General features: G+C 45.5%; 2 protein-coding genes across 2 annotated transcripts in view; one reads left to right on the forward strand and one right to left on the reverse strand.

Annotated features, from left to right (window-relative positions):
* Positions 1-24,664, forward strand: part of cdkal1 (CDK5 regulatory subunit associated protein 1-like 1) — a 993,836-nt gene that overhangs the window by 423,726 nt on the left and 545,446 nt on the right. The gene's annotated exons all lie outside the window — the stretch shown is intronic.
* Positions 533-15,179, reverse strand: LOC311107325 (single-strand DNA endonuclease ASTE1-like; the record flags this gene model as incomplete). The annotated part of the gene is made up of 5 exons (XM_084149809.1): positions 533-825; positions 935-1,109; positions 1,207-1,402; positions 9,372-10,565; positions 14,829-15,179. 5 exons carry the CDS (start codon positions 15,177-15,179, stop codon positions 654-656), a joined length of 2,088 nt encoding a protein of 695 aa, XP_084005935.1. The 3' UTR covers positions 533-653.

Genomic DNA, 24,664 nt, shown 5'->3' on the forward strand with positions numbered 1-24,664 from the left:
GCCTGTATGTCCTCTAAGCCTAACAAACATAGTCTATATGCATCACACCTTCAAGCAAACAACATTATAACATTCTTAACCATCTTATTACACTACCTTAATCCCCCTTTAATATTTCCCAATGTTTTCAACCTTTAACCTTTAACCTTTAACCTTTCATTCTAATTTCCCAATTCGTTTCTTCTCCCTTTTCTTCTTCTCTTTAATCAATGTCAATTCTCTTCTCCATGTTCATTCTTCTTTATGCTCCATGTGTGAGTGAAAGTGAAACTTCTTCATGAGCGTGTGTGTGGGGGGGGGTATGCAAGTGGGGCCTTCCTAGCCATGCCCTCTGTCACTAAAATGTCACAGAAAACTGGGCCTTAGCCTACTAAACTGGGCCTTAGCCTACTAAACTGGGCCTTAGCCTACTAAACTGGGCCTTAGCCTACTAAACTGGGCCTTAGCCTACTAAACTGGGCCTTAGCCTACTATTCTTAACAGTTGTTTATGTGGTCCCTATATAGTGGTCTCTATATCTATAACTCAACAGAGCTTCGTTGAACCTTTCCTTCCTCTTGCAGTTGGAGATTGGGACTTCAGTACAACCTCCTCCAGCACCATCATCATCATCATCATCATCATCATCTTCTTTCTCCAGCGCCAGAATCTGCCTAGGGGCCGTCAGGTTGTCCAGTGGCCTCCGTTTCCTGGGAGCTGCGTGTGGCGCCCAGCATGGCGCTGTACAGCTGCAGAGAGGGAGGGTCTTCCATCAGGAGAGAATCCGGGTTCATCCCCTGTCTCAGTTCGGCCACAAGCTGGTGCACCAGAGTGCCCCTGTACAGCCTAGACTCCAACAGGGAAACAACAGATGGTTGCATTAGCTGTGTTGCTGCTGGTATAGGATAAAATGGAAAGGAATTGATTTAGGTTGATTTAGGAAGTGACACCTTACCAAGCACACTGAGGCTCAGGTAGAGGGAAGCACAGCAGTTGGTTCAGGTCAAGGCCATCCCTCATGCAGCACTGCCATTGGCTGTAGGCGTGGGCTACACCCAGGTCTAAATCAGCTCCTGAATCAGGCTTCAGCCCTCTCAGCCTCTCCAACACTGGCCCCTCCTCTATAAACCCTGATACACAAAAAGGGGAGGAGTCATTGGCTGCACTTCACACACTTGAATATTAATGAATTCTACAGTGTGTGTTGGTCCATGCTCTGGGCCATACCGCTCTGGTTCTGGCCATACACCAGTCCTAGTAGCAGGGCCTGCAGGAGAGGACGGTCTGGTCGGGGACGGGCGCGCCTCAGCCAGTAGCAGGTAACAGCCACAGGAAGTTCCAGATGAGGTGGGAGACCATTCAAAGTGGACTGGGACACACCAAGGGTCTCCAAAAACACCTCAAGCCGCACTGACTCTGGAGCCTAAGGAACAGAGCAAGAGAATGAGAAGAATTTTCAGAATCAACAGCAGTATGTTTATTTTATACAGTATACTATATCATATGTATACATACCTGACATACTGTATACTATATCACATGTATATATCTGATATACTGTATACTATATCACATGTATATATACCTGATATACAGTATACTATATCACATGTATATATAGGTGAATGCACCAATTTGTAAGTCGCTCTGGATAAGAGTGTCTGCTAAATGACGTAAATGTAAATGTAAATCTGATATACTGTATACTATATCACATGTATATATACCTGATATACTGTATACTATATCACATGTATATATACCTGATATACTGTATACTATATCACATGTATATATCTGATATACTGTATACTATATCACATGTATATATACCTGATATACTGTATACTATATCACATATATATATATATACCTGATATACTGTATACTATATCACATATATATATATATACCTGATATACTGTATACTATATCACATGTATATATCTGATATACTGTATACTATATCACATGTATATATACCTGATATACTGTATACTATATCACATATATATATATATACCTGATATACTGTATACTATATCACATATATATATATATATATATATACCTGATATACTGTATACTATATCACATGTATACATATCTGATATACTGTATACTATATCACATGTATACATACCTGATATACTGCATACTATATCACATGTACATATACCTGATATACTGTATACTATATCACATGTATATATACCTGATATACAGTATACTATATCACATGTATATATATCTGATATACTGTATACTATATCACATGTACATATCTATACTATATTACATTTTTAAAAAAATTGTAAAGGGGGGGGGGGGGGGGGTAGAAGGATTACTTTATTCTATCCCAGGTATTCCTTAAAGAGGTGGGGTTTCAAATGTCTCCGGAAGGTGGTGAGTGACTCCGCTGTCCTGGCGTCGTGAGGGAGCTTGTTCCACCATTGGGGTGCCAGAGCAGCGAACAGTTTTGACTGGGCTGAGCGGGAACTATGCTTCCGCAGAGGTAGGGGAGCCAGCAGGCCAGAGGTGGATGAACGCAGTGCCCTCGTTTGGGTGTAGGGACTGATCAGAGCCTGAAGGTACGGAGGTGCCGTTCCCCTCACAGCTCCGTAGGCAAGCACCATGGACTTGTAGCAGATGCGAGCTTCAACTGGAAGCCAGTGGAGTGTGCGGAGGAGCGGGGTGACGTGAGAGAACTTGGGAAGGTTGAACACCAGACGGGCTGCGGCATTCTGGATGAGTTGTAGGGGTTTAATGGCACAGGCAGGGAGCCCAGCCAACAGCGAGTTGCAGTAATCCAGACGGGAGATGACAAGTGCCTGGTTTAGGACCTGTGCCACTTCCTGTGTAAGGCAGGGTCGTACTCTCCGAATGTTGTAGAGCATGAACCTACAGGATCGGGTCACCGCCTTGATGTTAGCGGAGAACGACAGGGTGTTGTCCAGGGTCACGCCAAGGCTCTTCGCACTCTGGGAGGAGGACACAACGGAGTTGTCAACCGTGATGGCGAGATCATGGAACGGGCAGTCCTTACCCGGGAGGAAAAGCAGCTCCGTCTTGCCGAGGTTCAGCTTGAGGTGGTGATCCGTCATCCATACTGATATGTCTGCCAGACATGCAGAGATGCGATTCGCCACCTGGTTATCAGAAGGGGGAAAGGAGAAGATTAGTTGTGTGTCGTCAGCGTAGCAATGAAAGGAGAGGCCATGTGAGGATATGACAGAGCCAAGTGACTTGGTGTATAGCGAGAATAGGAGAGGGCCTAGAACTGAGCCCTGGGGGACACCAGTGGTGAGAGCACGTGGTGCGGAGACAGCTTCTCGCCACGCCACTTGGTAGGAGCGACCGGTCAGGTAGGACGCAATCCAAGAGTGAGCCGCGCCGGAGATGCCCAGCTCGGAGAGGGTGGAGAGGAGGATCTGATGGTTCACAGTATCAAAGGCAGCAGACAGGTCTAGAAGGACAAGAGCAGAGGAGAGAGAGTTAGCTTTAGCAGTGCGGAGAGCCTCTGTGACACAGAGAAGAGCAGTCTCAGTTGAATGACCAGTCTTGAAACCTGACTGGTTTGGATCAAGAAGGTCATTCTGAGAGAGATAGCAAGAGAGTTGGCTAAAGACGGCACGCTCAATAGTTTTGGAGAGAAAAGAAAGAAGGGATACTTGTCTGTAGTTGTTGACATCAGAGGGATCGAGTGTTGGTTTTTTGAGAAGGGGTGCAACTCTCGCTCTCTTGAAGACGGAAGGGACATAGCCAGCGGTCAAGGATGAGTTGATCAGCGAGGTGAGGTAAGGGAGAAGGTCACCGGAGATGGTCAGGAGAAGAGAGGAGGGGATAGGGTCAAGCGGGCAGGTTGTTGGGCGGCCTGCCGTCACAAGTCGCAAGATTTTATCTGGAGAGAGAGGGGAGAAAGAAGTCAAAGCATAGGGTAGGGCAGTGTGAGCAGGACCAGCAGTGTCATTTGACTTAACAAACGAGGATCGGATGTCGTCAACCTTGATTTCAAAATGGTTGACGAAGTCATCCACAGAGAGGGAGGGGGGGGGGATTCAGCAGGGAGGAGAATGTGGCAAAGAGCTTCCTAGGGTTAGAGGCGGATGCTTGGAATTTAGAGTGGTAGAAAGTGGCCTTAGCAGCAGAAACAGATGAAGAAAATGTAGAGAGGAGGGAGTGAAAAGATGCCAGGTCTGCAGGGAGTCTAGTTTTCTTCCATTTCCGCTCAGCTGCCCGGAGCTCTGTTCTGTGAGCTCGCAATGAGTCATCAAGCCACGGAGCTGGAGGGGAGGACCGAGCCGGCCGGGAGGATAGGGGACATAGAGAGTCAAAGGATGCAGAAAGGGAGGAGAGGATGGTTGAGAAGGCAGAATCAGGAGATTGGAGGGAGAAGGATTGAGCAGAGGGAAGAGATGATAGGATGGAAGAGGAGAGAGTAGCGGGAGAGAGAGAGCGAAGGTTGTGGCGGCGCATTACCATCTGTGTAGGGGCAGAGTGAGTAGTGTTGGAGGAGAGCGAGAGAGAAAAGGATACAAAGTAGTGGTCGGAGACATGGAGGGGAGTTGCAGTGAGATTAGTAGAAGAACAGCATCTAGTAAAGATGAGGTCAAGCGTATTGCTTGCCTTGTGAGTAGGGGGGGACGGTGAGAGGGTGAGGTCAAAAGAGGAGAGGAGTGGAAAGAAGGAGGCAGAGAGAAATGAGTCAAATGTAGACGTAGGGAGGTTGAAATCCCCCAAAACTGTGAGGGGTGAGCCATCCTCAGGAAAGGAACTTATCAACGCATCAAGCTCATTGATGAACTCTCCAAGGGAACCTGGAGGGCGATAGATGACAAGGATATTAAGCTTAAATGGGCTAGTGACTGTGACAGCATGGAATTCAAATGAGGAGATAGACAGATGGGTTAGGGGAAAAATAGAGAATGTCCACTTGGGAGAGATGAGGATTCCTGTGCCACCACCCCGCTGACCAGATGCTCTCGGGGTATGCGAGAACACATGGTCAGACGAGGAGAGAGCAGTAGGAGTGGCAGTGTTTTCAGTGGTAATCCATGTTTCCGTCAGCGCCAAGAAGTCGAGGGACTGGAGGGTAGCATAGGCTGGGATGAACTCTGCCTTCTTGGCAGCAGAACGGCAGTTCCAGAGGCTGCCTAAGACCTGGAACTCCAGGTGTGTGGTGCGTGCAGGGACCACCAGGTTAGAGAGGCAGCAGCTCATGCGGTGTGAGGCGTTTGTGTAGCCTGTGCGGAGAGGAGAGAACAGGGATAGGCAGAGGCATAGTTGACAGGCTGCAGCAAATAGCTACAATAATGCAGAGGAGATCGGAATTAAATGAACTAAACATCTGGGAAAGGAGAGAGCGGGGCCTCCCTCACCACAACTCCCAAATATAACTCTCCCAACTTCCACCTCAGAAACTATAATTGTTGTAAACTACAGCGGTTCAATGTTTCTAGGAATAGACTAACTCAGTTTATTCAGCTAGCTAACTAGGTGCAGTATTATTCCGTGAAAATCGTCCGGGCATCAAGTCATATGACGCCACAGCCAGCTAGCATGCCGGACTCCAGCAACACGGTTTAGCGCCAATACTCTGCCATCACATGTATATATCTATACTAAATCACATGTATATATATCTGATATACTGTATACTATATCACATGTATATATATCTGATATACTGTATACTATATCACATGTATATACAGTGCCCTCCACAATTATTGGCACCCCTGTTTAAGATGTGGTCGAGGACTTCCAAAAATTCTCCTTTTTTTTTAAACAACATAGAACCCAAATGCAAAAAAAGAGAAAAATCCAACCTTTTATTTAAGTACATTACTTTGGTGTAAAAAAAAAAAAATCACACATTTAGAAAAGAAAAACTTGAAATCATGTGTCCCACAATTATTGGCACCCCTGATGTTAATACTTTGTACAACCCCCTTTTGCCAACAAGACAGCACTTAATCTCCTCCTATAACATTTCACAAGATTGGAGAACACAGAGAGAGGGATCTTTGACCATTCTTCTTTGCACAATCTTTCTAGATCATCCAGTGTCCTGGGTCCTCTCTTATGCACTCTCCTCTTTAGCTCGCCCCACAGGTTTTCGATTGGGTTGAGGTCTGGGGACTGAGATGGCCATGGGAGGACCTTGAGTTTGTGACTGCTGAACCATTTTTGTGTAGATTTTGCCACATGTTTTGGATCATTATCCTGCTGAAAGACCCAATGACGACCCATCTTCAGCTTTCTGGCAGAGGCCATCAGGTTTTTATTTAAAATGTCCTGGTAGTTCAAAGCGTTCATAATGCCATGCACCCTAACAAGGTTCCCAGGGCCTTTGGAAGAGAAACAAGCCCACAGCATCACAGATCCTCCACCATACTTCACGGTGGGCATGAGGTGCTTTTCGGCATACTCATCTTTTGTTTTACGCCAGACCCACTTAGAGTGTTTGTTGCCAAAAAGCTCAATCTTAGTCTCATCTGACCAAAGCACACAATCCCAGTTGAAGTCCCAGTGCCGCTTAGCAAACTCCAGACGTTTACGTTTGTGAGTATTAGTGAGAAAAGGCTTTTTCCTTGCATGCCTCCCAAACAGCTTGTTGGCATGTAAAGAGCGTCTGATGGTTGTTTTGGAGACTTTGTGACCCCAAGATGCCACTCTTTGATGCAATTCTGTGACAGTGAGCTTAGGACTTTTTTTTACTTCTCTTACCATCCTCCTCACTGTGCGTTGTGGCAAGATAAACTTGGGACCTCTTCCAGCCTTGTTTGTCACTGTTCCAGTTGTTTTAAACTTCTTAATGATTCCTCTGACTGTAGATACGGGCAAGTTAAGGCGAGTGGCTATTTTCTTGTAGCCATTGCCTGACTTATGAAGGTCGACACAAATCTGCCTTACTTGAAAGGTGTGTTCTCTTGTCTTTGCCATGTTGACAAATGGGTAAGAGAATTAGGCCTCTGTGTCACGTCATATTTATACCCCAGGGAAACAGGAAGTCATGAATTACTAATTAAAAGTTCCTAGATACCCTGACCAACTTTAGCAACTACAGAAAAATATATTTTTTTAAAAATAAATTAAAATTTTCAACGGAATTGTTAGGGGTGCCAATAATTGTGGGACACATGATTTCAAGTTTTTTTATTTCTAAATGTGTAATTTTTTTTTTACCACCAAAGTAATGTACTTAAATAAAAGGTTGGATTTTTCTCTTTTTTTGCATTTGGGTTCTATGTTGTTTAAAAAAAAAGGATAATTTTTGGAAGTCCTCGACCACATCTTAAACAGGGGTGCCAATAATAGTGGAGGGCACTGTATATATCTGATATACTGTATACTTTATCACATGTATATATATCTGATATACTGTACACTACATTTACATTTTAGTCATTTAGCAGATGCTCTTATCCATAGCGACTTACAGTTAGTGAGTGCATACATTTTTCATACTGGCCCCCCGTGGGAAACAAACCCACAACCCTGGCGTTGCAAGCGCCATGCTCTACCAACTGAGCTACAGGGGACCTACCTATATCACATGTACAGTGGGGAAAAAAAGTATTTAGTCAGCCACCAATTGTGCAAGTTCTCTCACTTAAAAAGATGAGAGAGGCCTGTAATTTTCATCATAGGTACACGTCAACTATGACAGACAAATTGAGAAGAAAACAAATCCAGAAAATCACATTGTAGGATTTTTTATGAATTTATTTGCAAATTATGGTGGAAAATAAGTATTTGGTCACCTACAAACAAGCAAGATTTCTGGCTCTCACAGACCTGTAACTTCTTCTTTAAGAGGCTCCTCTGTCCTCCACTCGTTACCTGTATTAATGGCACCTGTTTGAACTTGTTATCAGTATAAAAGACACCTGTCCACAACCTCAAACAGTCACACTCCAAACTCCACTATGGCCAAGACCAAAGAGCTGTCAAAGGACACCAGAAACAAAATTGTAGACCTGCACCAGGCTGGTAAGACTGAATCTGCAATAGGTAAGCAGCTTGGTTTGAAGAAATCAACTGTGGGAGCAATTATTAGGAAATGGAAGACATACAAGACCACTGATAATCTCCCTCGATCTGGGGCTCCACGCAAGATCTCACCCTGTGGGGTCAAAATGATCACAAGAACGGTGAGCAAAAATCCCAGAACCACACGGGGGGACCTAGTGAATGACCTGCAGAGAGCTGGGACCAAAGTAACAAAGCCTACCATCAGTAATACACTACGCCGCCAGGGACTCAAATCCTGCAGTGCAAGACGTGTCCCCCTGCTTAAGCCAGTACATGTCCAGGCCCATCTGAAGTTTGCTAGAGTGCATTTGGATGATCCAGAAGAGGATTGGGAGAATGTCATATGGTCAGATGAAACCAAAATAGAACTTTTTGGTAAAAACTCAACTCGTCGTGTTTGGAGGACAAAGAATGCTGAGTTGCATCCAAAGAACACCATACCTACTGTGAAGCATGGGGGTGGAAGCATCATGCTTTGGGGCTGTTTTTCTGCAAAGGGACCAGGACGACTGATCCGTGTAAAGGAAAGAATGAATGGGGCCATGTATCGTAAGATTTTGAGTGAAAACCTCCTTCCATCAGCAAGGGCATTGAAGATGAAACGTGGCTGGGTCTTTCAGCATGACAATGATCCCAAACACACTGCCCGGGCAACGAAGGAGTGGCTTCGTAAGAAGCATTTCAAGGTCCTGGAGTGGCCTAGCCAGTCTCCAGATCTCAACCCCATAGAAAATCTTTGGAGGGAGTTGAAAGTCCGTGTTGCCCAGCGACAGCCCCAAAACATCACTGCTCTAGAGGAGATCTGCATGGAGGAATGGGCCAAAATACCAGCAACAGTGTGTGAAAACCTTGTGAAGACTTACAGAAAACGTTTGACCTGTGTCATTGCCAACAAAGGGTATATAACAAAGTATTGAGAAACTTTTGTTATTGACCAAATACTTATTTTCCACCATAATTTCCAAATAAATTCATTAAAAATCCTACAATGTGATTTTCTGGAAAAAAAATCTCATTTTGTCTGTCATAGTTGACGTGTACCTATGATGAAAATTACAGGCCTCTCTCATCTTTTTAAGTGGGAGAATTTGCACAATTGGTGGCTGACTAAATACTTTTTTCCCCCACTGTATATATATCTGATATACTGTATACTATATCACATGTATATATACCTGATATACTGTATACTATATCACATGTATATATATCTGATATATTGTATACTATATCACATGTATACATACCTGATATACTGTATACTATATCACATGTATACATACCTGATATACTGTATACTATATCACATGTATATATACCTGATATACTGTATACTATATCACATGTATACATACCTGATCCAGTGTGGCTAGCTGCAAATGTTGTACACCACTGGGCAAGATGGCTTTAACCTTGTTTCTGACTAGTTCTGTGTCTTCCCGGTCATACTCCTCCACGTAAACCTCTGGGGGGCTCTGACTGCTCGGGTGCGCCCTCTTCTGGCCTTTGCTGTCATCCTCCTTCACTGCCGGCCTCTCAACCAGCAGCAGCCCGTAGAGAACCTGCCGTATGTACAGAGAGGTGGTGTACCCACTGGGACGGCCGAAATCTTCCACTTGGAAACGATGTATCATCCTTTTATGCAGCAGCACGTTCACAATGCAGGAGGAAAGCCTACCCTTCATCAACAGCAGCACGGTCCAATCTGGCAGGACACTCAGATGATCTGGGAGACACTTGCGGCTAGGCGCCACGCCATTGTTGAAGAACTCCTCCAGGTAACTGGGTAGAGTTGGTGGAATCTGGTACTCTTCTATGCCCTTAGAGAGGGCATCAGACTTTTGGTGTGTGATAAGACTGGGCACACTGTCCAAGGCCTCCCGCAGCTCATTGAAGCTGGCCAGCCATTTCAGCAAGCGTTTGAAGGTGGGAAACCTGTTGGCAGCTTGTTTTACTTGTCTGTTCACAATCTGCGGCTTGTCTTCATTGTCTCCCCACCAGATATGTAAGTTGACATTGTCGTTTCCTGCCATAACAGCGAAGACTGGGAGAAGCTGTTTGTTGATCTTAAATTCTTCTGAGAATCTTTCTGTGGTATAGCGCTGGCAGCGGATACGTTTTTGAGCGCTCACAAATGGATACTGCCACTTAAAACCAGACATGGGCAGACATCCTGCCTGGATGTCAAAGATATAAAAGTCGCTGTCATCTGACAGCACTGGACAGTTCCAAATTTGAGCCAGGGAGGCTATACATTGGTCTGCCTCACAGAGGCACTGTGTGAACGGCACGTTCAGGCTGGAGAGGACTTGTTTGAAGACATATTTGACGAGGGTTGGTAGTACACCGCTCACCTGATTCTGTGATTCAGCCAAGGCTTTGGCTTTCTTGATCGTTGATTGAGCTCGTTTTTGGAGAGTGTCAAACTTTCTGTCGGTAGAGTCGGAGCCTCCATCTATAATCACATAAGGGGTAATGTCACAGTCTCTCAGAGCCTTAAAGAACTTGCAGACCTGGTCCTTAAAATCATCATAATCCCCTCCATGACGCTCATCCAAACGTGCTTTAAAAAAAAGCATGTTGTACAGATTAGTACCATCTATGATCAGCTTGCTGTTACTGAATTTAACAGATCTTAAAATGTTTCCATTATGCTTAATAAAGCTTTTCAAATACGAGACACCCATGATGTTGCTCCTTCTGGGATGTGATGTCTTTCCAAGTGAAGAGTTTCAGTCAAAGGGATTATTTATATGGATGCAAGCAACATTCCAAATGGAGGAGTTTCCACTTCCTTAAGTTACCCTTTCCATACATCACCTCAGTCATATTTCCCTCGTTATCTCTTTATGGTCAAGTTAACTGATGCTGAGACCAGTTTATGAGATCATTCTTATTGAAATCCTCTATGAGTATTCGGTTTTCAGTTTTGGTCACGGCTTAGTCACTAGACCACTGGAGAGGCAACCATTTTTATTTCTGTTTGATTAGATTAAATAATAAGATTACCCAACTACTTTTGTTACCAACTATTTGTATGAATAAAACTGAAACCTAATATAATCACTGTAGCCGAGGAATGTATTGTGCAAACAGTTGGAGATCACTTAGGCACGTCAAGGTGGATGACTGAGCCACATCCCTGGACCTGGAACCCAAACTGGTCGGGTTGCTTGGTGTACTGTCCTCCTTAAGGTGTATGCAACCATAATTTGACAGCCAGCCAAACTCCAATCAAGAACTGAACCAGAGTCAGGGATAGGCTTTCCATAAACCTCCAGTTTTATAGTTGAAACGGTGTAAAACTGTAACAATACAGAAAAATGACATTATTGGAGCAGCTCAGACTAATTTTTTTATTTGACCTTTATTTAACCAGGTAAGCCAGTTGAGAACAAGTTCTCATTTACAACTGCGACCTGGCCAAGATAAAGCAAAGCAGTGCGACAAAAACAACAACACAGAGTTACATATGGGGTAAAACAAAACATAAAGTCAAAAAAATACAACAGAAAATATATATACAGTGTGTGCAAATGTAGCAAGTTATGGAGGTAAGGCAATAAATAGGCTATAGTGCAAAATAATTACCATTAGTATTAACACTGGAATGACAGATGTGCAAGAGATGATGTGCAAATAGAGATACTGGGGTGCAAATGAGCAAAATAAATAACAATATGAGGATGAGGTAGTTGGGTGGGCTAATTTCAGATGGGCTGTGTACAGGTGAAGTGATCGGTAAGGTGCTCTGACAACTGATGCTTAAAGTCATTGAGGGAGATAAGAGTCTCCAGCTTCAGAAATTTTTGCAGTTCGTTCCAGTCATTGGCAGCAGAGAACTGGAAGGAATGGCGGCCAAAGGAGGTGTTGGCTTTGGGGATGACCAGTGAGATATACCTGCTGGAGCGCATACTACGGGTGGGTGTTGCTATAGTGACCAATGACCTAAGATAAGGCGGGGATTTGCCTAGCAGTGATTTATAGATGACCTGGAGCCAGTGGGTTTGGCGACGAATATGTAGTGAGGACCAGCCAACAAGAGCGTACAGATCACAGTGGTGGGTAGTATATGGGGCTTTGGTGACAAAACGGATGGCACTGTGATAGACTACATACAATTTGCTGAGTAGAGTGTTGGAGGCTATTTTGTAAATGACATCGCCGAAGTCAAGGATCGGTAGGATAGTCAGTTTTACGAGGGCATGTTTGGCAGCATGAGTGAAGGAGGCTTTGTTGCGAAATAGGAAGCCGATTCTAGATTTAACTTTGGATTGGAGATGCTTAATGTGAGTCTGGAAGGAGAGTTTACGGTCTAACCAGACACCTAGGTATTTGTAGTTGTCCACATACTCTAGGTCAGACCCATCGAGAGTAGTGATTCTAGTCGGGTGGGCGGGTGCCAGCAGCGTTCGATTGAAGAGCATGCATTTAGTTTGACTTGTGTTTAAGAGCAGTTGGAGGCTACGGAAGGAGTGTTGTATGGCATTGAAGCTCGTTTGGAGGTTCGTTAACACAGTGTCCAATGAAGGGCCAGATGTACACAAAATGGTGTCGTCTGCGTAGAGGTGGATCTGAGAATCACCAGCAGCAAGAGCGACATCATTGATATACACAGAGAAAAGAGTCGGCCCAAGAATTGAACCCTGTGGCACCCCCATAGAGACTGCCAGAGGTCCAGACAACAGGCCCTCCGATTTGACACATTGAATCTCTATCTGAGAAGTAGTTGGTGAACCAGGCGAGGCAGTCATTTGAGAAACCAAGGCTATTTAGTCTGCCAATAAGAATGCGGTGGTTGACAGAGTCGAAAGCCTTGGCCAGGTCGATGAAGACGGCTGCACAGTAATGTCTATTATCGATCGCGGTTATAATATCGTTTAGGACCTTGAGCGTGGCTGAGGTGCACCCATGACCAGCTCGGAAAACGGATTGCATAGCGGAGAAGGTACGGTGTGATTTGAAATGGTCGGTGATCTGTTTGTTAACTTGGCTTTCAAAAACTTTCGAAAGGCAAGGCAGGATGGATATAGGTCTGTAACAGTTTGGATCTAGAGTTTCACCCCCTTTGAAGAGGGGGATGACCGCGGCAGCTTTCCAATCTCTGGGGATCTCAGACGTTACGAAAGAGAGGTTGAACAGACTAGTAATAGGGGTTGCGACAATTTCAGCGGCTAATTTTAGAAAGAAAGGGTCCAGATTGTCTAGCCCAGATGATTTTTAGGGGTCCAGATTTTGCAGCTCTTCCAGAACATCAGCTGTCTGAATTTGTGTGAAGAAGAAGCGGTTGGGGCATGGGCAAGTTGCAGCGGAGGGTGCAGAGCTGCTGGGGAGTAGTGATACTGGGGGCTGCAGGGCCTGGGTTAACCTCTACATCACCAGAGGAACAGAGGAGGATTAGAATAAGGATATGGCTAAAGGCTTTAAGAACTGGTCTTCTAGTGCGTTGGGTACAGAGAAAAAAGGGGGCAGATTTCCGGGCATTGTAGAATAGATTCAGGGCATTATGTACAGACAAGGATATGGAAGGATATGAGTACAGTGGAGGTAAACCTAAGCGTTGGGTAACAATGAAAGAGATAGCATCACTGGAGGCACCGATTGAGCCGGTCTCCGCGTGTATGGGGGGTGGAACAAAGGAGCTATTTGAGGCACTTGGGGTTCTACAGTGAAATTGTATAATAAGAACTAACTGGAACAGCAATAGGCAAGGCATGTTGACATGGGAGAGAGGCATAAAGCAATCACAGGTGTTATTCGGGAGAGCTAAGATAACAACTGGTAATGGCGATGAAAGTTTGGGCTGAGGCTAAACAGATAAACAGGACAGGGTACCGTGTAAAGGAACAGTCCAGCAGGCATCAGCTGTGCAGCTGAGTGATCATAAGGTCCAGTGAACAGCAATATGTGAGTCCGAGAGCAGTTCGAATTGGTGCTACAGCACAGGCTAGCAGGAAGCACGGCTGTTGTTTGCGTGTGCTAGCGGGCCGGGGCTAGCAGATGGATCTTCGTGGTCATCGCAATGGGAAGCCTGTTGAAACCACAGACGATTACGTCGGCAGACCAGTCGTGATGGATCGGCGGGGCTCCGTGTCGACTCTAGGAGGTCCTGTCCGGTTGACAGAGAGGTAGATAGCCGGGCGATGGGCCTGACTCGAGGCTAGCTCAAGGCTGATTAGCCAACAACAACATCCATTTGGTTGCAGCTAGCTAGTTGCGATGATCCGGCGTTAAAGGTCCAGTGATTCAGTGATTCCGGCAAAAAAAACGATATGTTCTGGGTCGATAACGCGCTGTGCAGACAGTGCAGACTGGCCGATAATAGTCCAGGCTAGAGCTGGCTGGTAGGTAGTGCAGGCCACGGACAATGGTGAAAAACCGCTAACGGTGGCTAATAGCAAGTAGCTAGTTAGCTGGCTACTCCTGTCCGGTAGACAGAGAGGTAGATAGCCGGGATATGGGCCTGGCTCGAGGCTAGCTCAAGGCTAACTGGTGCTTGCTTCGGGGGCAGTGGTGATTAGCCAACAGCAACATCCATTCGGTTCCGGCTAGCTAGTTGCGATCCGGTGTTAATGTCCAGTGATTCAGTTATTCCGGCAGAAAATCCGATGTTCTGGGTGCAAACCGCTAACGGTGGCTAATAGCAAGTAGCTAGTTAGCTGGCTAGCTAGTTTCAATCCGTTCCACATTGAGTGAGGCGGGTTGCAGGAAAGTATATTTAGTAGAAGGATGAAAAGTGTGATAGGGAAATATGTACGAAAAATACAGGTGGTGGTGTGGGCTACCGAGGTGGTGGTGGTGGTGTGGGCTACCGTCGTGGTGGTGTGGGCTACTGAGGTGGTGGTGTGGGCTACCGAGGTGGTGGTGGTGGTGTGGGCTACCGTCGTGGTGGTGTGGGCTACCGAGGTGGTGGTGTGGGCTACTGAGGTGGTGGTGTGGGCTACCGAGGTGGTGGTGGTGGTGTGGGCTACCGTCGTGGTGGTGTGGGCTACTGAGGTGGTGGTGTGGGCTACTGAGGTGGTGGTGTGGGCTACCGAGGTGGTGGTGTGGGCTACCGTCGTGGTGGTGTGGGCTACTGAGGTGGTGGTGTGGGCTACCGTCGTGGTGGTGTGGGCTACTGAGGTGGTGGTGTGGGCTACCGAAGTGGTGGTGTGGGCTACCATGGTATTGTGTCAGTTAAAACACAGTTGGAGATGGAGTAACAGGTCAAAGGGCTAATGCCCAGTTTATTCTTGGATTGAAGGTTGATAGACTTCAAAAAGGTCAGCTCCAAAAATATTGATAAAGATTAGCAAAAAAGCCAATAAAATCAATAACACAAATACTGAGCTACAGTGTGATGTCTTTCCAAGTGAAGAGTTTCAGTCACATAACTATTTATAGCATAATTACAATGGATGAGTTTCCATTTCCTTTAGTTTCCCTTTCAATACGTCATATCTCCCTCATTGTCTTTTTATGATCACTTCATCTGATGCTGAGCAGGTCTAGACTAGTTTTGGGGATAATTCTTATTGAAATCCTCAATGAAAATAATTATAAATATTGTATGTTCGAAGAAATTGGTAAATTATATTATTTTACACTTATAGAATTGCTCAGAGAAAGAGATTTTGTTTAACAAGTAATACTTTTTTCTCAAAAAGATATGGGTCAAAATGATTGTTACCCCTGCTTCCAATACTCTGGCACCCTCCCCTTGTGAGGATATAGGCATTGAGCCTTTTTCTAAAATGTTTTATGAGTTGGAGAACACATTGTCAGGGATCTTAGACCATTCCTTCATACATAATCTTTCCAGAAATGTGATATCCTTCATCTGCGCTTATGGACTGCCCTGTTCAATTCAAACTACAGGTTTTTAATGGGGTTCATGTCCGGAGACTGAGGCCATTGCTAAATGTTGATTTTGTGGTCAGTTAACCGTTTCTTTATGGATTTTGATGTGTGCTTGATTTATTGTATTGCTGGAAGCAGAGGCAACCAGGTGTTTGGCTAAAATGTCCTGGTACTTGGTCAATTTCATGATGCCATTGACCTTTAACAAGGGCCACAGGACCAGGGGTAGCAAAACAGATCTATGTAGACCCTACACAGTGAGAGGAAGTGGTTACACTATGTAGACCCTACACAGTGAGAGGAGGTGGTTACACTATGTAGACCCTACACAGTGAGAGGAGGTGGTTACACTATGTAGACCCTACACAGTGAGAGGAGGTGGTTACACTATGTAGACCCTACACAGTGAGAGGAGGTAGTTACACTATGTAGACCCTACACAGTGAGAGGAGGTGGTTACACTATGTAGACCCTACACAGTGAGAGGAGGTGGTTACACTATGTAGACCCTACACAGTGAGAGGAGGTGGTTACACTATGTAGACCCTACACAGTGAGAGGAGGTGGTTACACTATGTAGACCCTACACAGTGAGAGGAGGTGGTTACACTATGTAGACCCTACACCGTGAGAGGAGGTGGTTACACTATGTAGACCCTACACAGTGAGAGGAGGTGGTTACACTATGTAGACCCTACACAGTGAGAGGAGGTGGTTACACTATGTAGACCCTGCACAGTGAGAGGAGGTGGTTACACTATGTAGACCCTACACAGTGAGAGGAGGTGGTTACACTATGTAGACCCTACACAGTGAGAGGAGGTGGTTACACTATGTAGACCCTACACAGTGAGAGGAGGTGGTTACACTATGTAGACCCTACACAGTGAGAGGAGGTGGTTACAGTCTGTAGACCCTACACATTGAGAGGAGGTGGTTACACTATGTAGACCCTACACAGTGAGAGGAGGTGGTTACAGTATGTAGACCCTACACAGTGAGAGGAGGTGGTTACACTATGTAGACCCTACACAGTGAGAGGAGGTGGTTACACTATGTAGACCCTACACAGTGAGAGGAGGTGGTTACAGTATCTGGACCCTACACAGTGAGAGGAGGTGGTTACACTATGTAGACCCTACACAGTGAGAGGAGGTGGTTACACTATGTAGACCCTACACAGTGAGAGGAGGTGGTTACACTATGTAGACCCTACACAGTGAGAGGAGGTGGTTACACTATGTAGACCCTACACAGTGAGAGGAGGTGGTTACAGTCTGTAGACCCTACACAGTGAGAGGAGGTGGTTACAGTCTGTAGACCCTACACAGTGAGAGGAGGTGGTTACACTATGTAGACCCTACACAGTGAGAGGAGGTGGTTACACTATGTAGACCCTACACAGTGAGAGGAGGTGGTTACAGTCTGTAGACCCTACACAGTGAGAGGAGGTGGTTACACTATGTAGACCCTACACAGTGAGAGGAGGTGGTTACACTATGTAGACCCTACACAGTGAGAGGAGGTGGTTACACTATGTAGACCCTACACAGTGAGAGGAGGTGGTTACACTATGTAGACCCTAAACAGTGAGAGGAGGTGGTTACACTATGTAGACCCTACACAGTGAGAGGAGGTGGTTACACTATGTAGACCCTACACAGTGAGAGGAGGTGGTTACAGTCTGTAGACCCTACACAGTGAGAGGAGGTGGTTACACTATGTAGACCCTACACAGTGAGAGGAGGTGGTTACACTATGTAGACCCTACACAGTGAGAGGAGGTGGTTACACTATGTAGACCCTACACAGTGAGAGGAGGTGGTTACACTATGTAGACCCTACACAGTGAGAGGAGGTGGTTACACTATGTAGACCCTACACAGTGTGAGGAGGTGGTTACACTATGTAGACCCTACACAGTGAGAGGAGGTGGTTACACTATGTAGACCCTACACAGTGAGAGGAGGTGGTTACACTATGTAGACCCTACACAGTGTGAGGAGGTGGTTACACTATGTAGACCCTACACAGTGTGAGGAGGTGGTTACACTATGTAGACCCTACACAGTGAGAGGAGGTGGTTACAGTCTGTAGACCCTACACAGTGAGAGGAGGTGGTTACACTATAGACCCTACACAGTGAGAGGAGGTGTTTACACTATGTAGAACCTACACAGTGAGAGGAGGTGGTTACACTATGTAGACCCTACACAGTGAGAGGAGGTGGTTACACTATGTAGACCCTACACAGTGAGAGGAGGTGGTTACAGTCTGTAGACCCTACACAGTGAGAGGAGGTGGTTACACTATATAGACCCTCACAGTGAGAGGAGGTGGTTACACTATGTAGACCCTACACAGTGAGAGGAGGTGGTTACACTATGTAGACCCTACACAGTGAGAGGAGGTGGTTACACTATGTAGACCCTACACAGTGTGAGGAGGTGGTTACACTATGTAGACCCTACACAGTGTGAGGAGGTGGTTACACTATGTAGACCCTACACAGTGAGAGGAGGTGGTTACAGTCTGTAGACCCTACACAGTGAGAGGAGGTGGATACACTATAGACCCTACACAGTGAGAGGAGGTGTTTACACTATGTAGACCCTACACAGTGAGAGGAGGTGGTTACACTATGTAGACCCTACACAGTGAGAGGAGGTGGTTACACTATGTAGACCCTACACAGTGAGAGGAGGTGGTTACAGTCTGTAGACCCTACACAGTGAGAGGAGGTGGTTACACTATATAGACCCTCACAGTGAGAGGAGGTGGTTACACTATGTAGACCCTACACAGTGAGAGGAGGTGGTTACAGTATGTAGACCCTACACAGTGAGAGGAGGTGGTTACACTATGTAGACCCTATACAGTGAGAGGAGGTGGTTACACTATGTAGACCCTACACAGTGAGAGGAGGTGGTTACACTATGTAGACCCTACACAGTGAGAGGAGGTGGTTACACTATGTAGACCCTATACAGTGAGAGGAGGTGGTTACACTATGTAGACCCTACACAGTGAGAGGAGGTGGTTACACTATGTAGACCCTACACAGTGAGAGGATGTGGTTACACTATGTAGACCCTACACAGTGAGAGGAGGTGGTTACAGTCTGTAGACCCTACACAGTGAGAGGAGGTGGTTACACTATGTCGACCCTACACAGTGAGAGGAGGTGGTTACACTATGTAGACCCTACACAGTGAGAGGAGGTGGTTACAGTCTGTAGACCCTACACAGTGAGAGGAGTTGGTTACACTATGTAGACCCTACACAGTGAGAGGAGGTGGTTACACTATGTAGACCCTACACAGTGAGAGGAGGTGGTTACAGTCTGTAGACCCTACACAGTGAGAGGAGTTGGTTACACTATGTAGACCCTACACAGTGAGAGGAGGTGGTTACAGTCTGTAGACCCTACACAGTGAGAGGAGGTGGTTACACTATGTCGACCCTACACAGTGAGAGGAGGTGGTTACACTATGTAGACCCTACACAGTGAGAGGAGGTGGTTACAGTCTGTAGACCCTACACAGTGAGAGGAGGTGGTTACACTATGTCGACCCTACACAGTGAGAGGAGGTGGTTACACTATGTAGACCCTACACAGTGAGAGGAGGTGGTTACAGTCTGTAGACCCTACACAGTGAGAGGAGGTGGTTACAGTCTGTAGACCCTACACAGTGAGAGGAGGTGGTTACACTATGTAGACCCTACACAGTGAGAGGAGGTAGTTACACTATGTAGACCCTACACAGTGTGAGGAGGTGGTTACACTATGTAGACCCTACACAGTGTGAGGAGGTGGTTACACTATGTAGACCCTACACAGTGAGAGGAGGTGGTTACACTATGTAGACCCTACACAGTGAGAGGAGGTGGTTACACTATGTAGACCCTACACAGTGAGAGGAGGTGGTTACAGTCTGTAGACCCTACACAGTGAGAGGAGGTGGTTACACTATATAGACCCTCACAGTGAGAGGATGTGGTTACACTATGTAGACCCTACACAGTGAGAGGAGGTGGTTACAGTATGTAGACCCTACACAGTGAGAGGAGGTGGTTACACTATGTAGACCCTATACAGTGAGAGGAGGTGGTTACACTATGTAGACCCTACACAGTGAGAGGAGGTGGTTACACTATGTAGACCCTACACAGTGAGAGGAGGTGGTTACACTATGTAGACCCTATACAGTGAGAGGAGGTGGTTACACTATGTAGACCCTACACAGTGAGAGGAGGTGGTTACACTATGTAGACCCTACACAGTGAGAGGAGGTGGTTACACTATGTAGACCCTACACAGTGAGAGGAGGTGGTTACAGTCTGTAGACCCTACACAGTGAGAGGAGGTGGTTACACTATGTCGACCCTACACAGTGAGAGGAGGTGGTTACAGTCTGTAGACCCTACACAGTGAGAGGAGGTGGTTACAGTCTGTAGACCCTACACAGTGAGAGGAGGTGGTTACAGTCTGTAGACCCTACACAGTGAGAGGAGGTGGTTACACTATGTAGACCCTACACAGTGAGAGGAGGTGGTTACACTATGTAGACCCTACACAGTGAGAGGAGGTGGTTACACTATGTAGACCCTACACAGTGAGAGGAGGTGGTTACACTATATAGACCCTACACAGTGAGAGGAGGTGGTTACAGTCTGTAGACCCTACACAGTGAGAGGAGGTGGTTACACTATGTAGACCCTACACAGTGAGAGGAGGTGGTTACACTATGTAGACCCTACACAGTGAGAGGAGGTGGTTACACTATGTAGACCCTACACAGTGAGAGGAGGTGGTTACACTATGTAGACCCTACACAGTGAGAGGAGGTGGTTACAGTCTGTAGACCCTACACAGTGAGAGGAGGTGGTTACACTATGTAGACCCTACACAGTGAAAGGAGGTGGTTACACTATGTAGACCCTACACAGTGAGAGGAGGTGGTTACACTATGTAGACCCTACACAGTGAGAGGAGGTGGTTACACTATGTAGACCCTACTTATTCATTTCCATATGTGCTTCATGTTGTTTAATGTAAATCAATACCAGTAGTGGAGTTCAAGTCCACCCTGAAAAATAGCCCACACTTTACAGATTGATTTCATTATCCTCCACTAGAAACCATATGAAGTAGACCTGTTAAGCATCTTACTGGGTCAGTTGGTCAGTGGAACAAAGCACACATGCCTTATTCTGGTGATGTATCCTACATGACTTAATCCATGTACATGTGACTTCATTGTAAAGTAGGTTTATGATGTATCCTACATGACTTAATCCATGTACATGTGAGTTGATTGTAAAGTAGGTTTATGATGTATCCTATGTGACTTAATCCATGTACATGTGAGTTGATTGTAAAGTAGGTTTATGATGTATCCTACGTGACTTAATCCATGTACATGTGAGTTCATTGTAAAGTAGATTTATGACGTATCCTACATGACTTAATCCATGTACATGTGACTTCATTGTAAAGTAGGTTTATGATGTATCCTACATGACTTAATCCATGTACATGTGAGTTGATTGTAAAGTAGGTTTATGATGTATCCTACATGACTTAATCCATGTACATGTGAGTTGATTGTAAAGTAGGTTTATGATGTATCCTACATGACTTAATCCATGTACATGTGAGTTCATTGTAAAGTAGGTTTATGATGTATCCTACATGACTTAATCCATGTACATGTGAGTTGATTGTAAAGTAGGTTTATGATGTATCCTACATGACTTAATCCATGTACATGTGACTTCATTGTAAAGTAGGTTTATGATGTATCCTACATGACTTAATCCATGTACATGTGAGTTCATTGTAAAGTAGGTTTATGATGTATCCTACATTACAATCCATGTACATGTGAGTTGATTGTAAAGTAGGTTTATGATGTATCCTACATGACTTAATCCATGTACATGTGAGTTGATTGTAAAGTAGGTTTATGATGTATCCTACATGACTTAATCCATGTACATGTGAGTTGATTGTAAAGTAGGTTTATGATGTATCCTACATGACTTAATCCATGTACATGTGACTTCATTGTAAAGTAGGTTTATGCAGAGCCCTATATAGGTAGATATATACACTACCGTTCGAAAGTTTGGGGTCACTTAGAAATGTCCTTGTTTTCCATGAAAACATACAGTTGAAGTCGGAAGTTTACATACACTTTAGCCAAATACATTTAAACTCAGTTTTTCACTATTGCTGACATTTAATCCTAGTAAAAATTCCCTGTTTTAGGTCAGTTAGGATCATCACTTTATTTTAAGAATGTGAAATGTCAGCTTTTATTTTTTTCATCACATTCCCAGTTAGTATTTGGCAGCATTGCCTTTAAATTGTTTGACTTGGGTCAAATGTTTTGGGTAGCCTTCCACAAGCTTCCTACAATAAGTTGGGTGAATTTTGGCCCATTCCTCCTGACAGAGCTGGTGTAACTGAGTCAGGTTTCTAGGCCTCCTTGCTCGCACACGCTTTTTCAGTTCTGCCCACACAGTTTTTTTGTCTTTTTCGTATATATTTCTCAATCTCACTTTCCATCTTTTCACTATATATACTTTACATTTACATTTTACATTTTAGTCAATTAGCAGACGCTCTTATCCAGAGCGACTTACAGTTAGTGAGTGCATACATTTTTTTCATACTGGCCCCCCGTTCCGGCAACCCGCCTCACCCAATGTGGAACGGATTCTATAATTTTTTATTTTTTATATACCTTTTTATCTAGAACCTCTGGCTGAAACTAGCCAGCTAGCCAGCTAACAAGCCACTTGCTATTAGCCAAAGTTAGCGGTCTTCACCATTGTCCGTGGCCTGCACTACCTACCAGCCAGCTCTAGCCTGGACAATTATCGTCCAGTCTGCACAGTCTGCACAGCGTGCTATCGACCCAGAGCATATCGGATTTTCTGCCGGAATCACTGAATCACTGGACCTTAACACCGGATCATCGCAACTAGCTAGCTGTAGCCGAATGGATGTTGCTGTTGTTGGCATATCACCACTGTCCCGAAACAAGCACCAGTTAGCCTTGAGCTAGCCTCGAGCCAGGCCCATCTACCGGCTATCTACCTCTCTGTCAACCCGGACGGGACCTCCTAGTGTCGACATGGAGACCTGCCGATCCATCACGACTGGTCTGCCGACGTAATTGTCTGATGTGGTTTCAACAGGCTTCCCGTTGCGATGACCACGAAGATCTATCTGCTATCCCCGGCCCGCTAGAACACGCAATCAACAGCCGTGCTTCCTGCTCGCCTGTGCCGTAGTGGCCACAGAACTGCTCCTGGACTCACCTGTTGCTGTTCACTGGACCTTATGATCACTCAGCTACACAGCTGATGCCTGCTGGACTTTTCCGTTACACAGTACCCCATTCTGTTTATCTGTTTAACCTCAGGCCAAAATTTTGTAACCATTACCAGTTGTTGTCTTAGCTCTCTCGAATAACACCTGTGATTGCTTTATGCCTCTCTCCCATGTCAATATGCCTTGCCTATTGCTGTTTCGGTTAGTTCCTATTGTACTATTTCACTGTAGCGCCTCCAGTCCCGCTCAACCTGCCTCAGATAGCTCCTTTGTCCCACCCCCCATACACGCGGAGACCGGCTCAATAGGGGCCTCCAGTGATGCTATCTCTTTCATCGTTACCCAACACTTAGGTTCACCGCCACTGTACTCATATCCTTCTATATCCTTGTCTGTACATAATGCCCTGAATCTATTCTACAACGCCCGGAAATCTGCCCCTTTTATTCTCTGTACCCAACGCACTAGAAAACCAGTTCTTAAAGCCTTTAGCCGTATCCTTATTCTATTCCTCCTCTGTTCCTCTGGTGATGTAGAGGTTAACCCAGGCCCTGTAGCCCCCAGTATCACTCCTACTCCCCAGGCGCTATCATATGTTGACTTCTGTAACTGTAAATACCTCGGTTTCTTGCATGTTAACATCAGAAAACTCCACTCTAAGTTTGAGTTATTCACTGCGTTAGCACACTCCGCCAACTCTGATGTTCTAGCAGTGTCTGAATCCTGGCTTAGGAAGGCCACCAAAAATTCTGAAATTTCCATCCCCAACTACAACATTTTCCGTCTAGATAGAACTGCCAAAGGGGGCGGAGTTGCAATCTACTGTAGAGATAGAGCTTTGCAGGCTATCATTCTATCCAGGTCTGTGCCCAAACAGTTTGAGCTTCTACTTCTAAAAATCCACCTTTCCAGAAATAAGTCTCTCACTGTTGCCGCTTGCGACAGACCCCCCTCAGCCCCCAGCTGTGCCCTGGACACCATATGTGAATTGATTGCCCCCCATCTATCCTCAGAGTTCGTACTGCTTGGTGACCTAAACTTGGATATGCTTAACACCCCGACCGTCCTACAATCCAAACTAGATGCCCTCAATCTCACACAAATTATCAAGGAACCTATCAGGTACAACCCTACATCTGTAAACATGGGCACCCTCATAGATATCATCCTGACTAATTTACCCTCTATATACACCTCCGCTGTCTTCAACGAGGATCTCAGCGATCACTGCCTCATTGCCTGCGTCCGTAATGGGTCCGCGGTCAAACGACCACCCCTCATCACTGTCAAACGCTCCCTAAAACATTTCAGCGAGCAGGCCTTTCTAATTGACCTGGCCCGGGTATCCTGGAAGGATATTGACCTCATTCCGTCAGTAGAGGATGCCTGGTTGTTCTTTAAAAGGGCTTTCCTCTCCATCTTAAATAAGCATGCCCCATTCAAAAAATTCAGAACTAAGAACAG

This window comes from Coregonus lavaretus (assembly GCF_964263955.1).
Source record: "Coregonus lavaretus genome assembly, chromosome: 3".
In the NCBI taxonomy this organism is placed as follows: Eukaryota; Metazoa; Chordata; class Actinopteri; order Salmoniformes; family Salmonidae; genus Coregonus; species Coregonus lavaretus.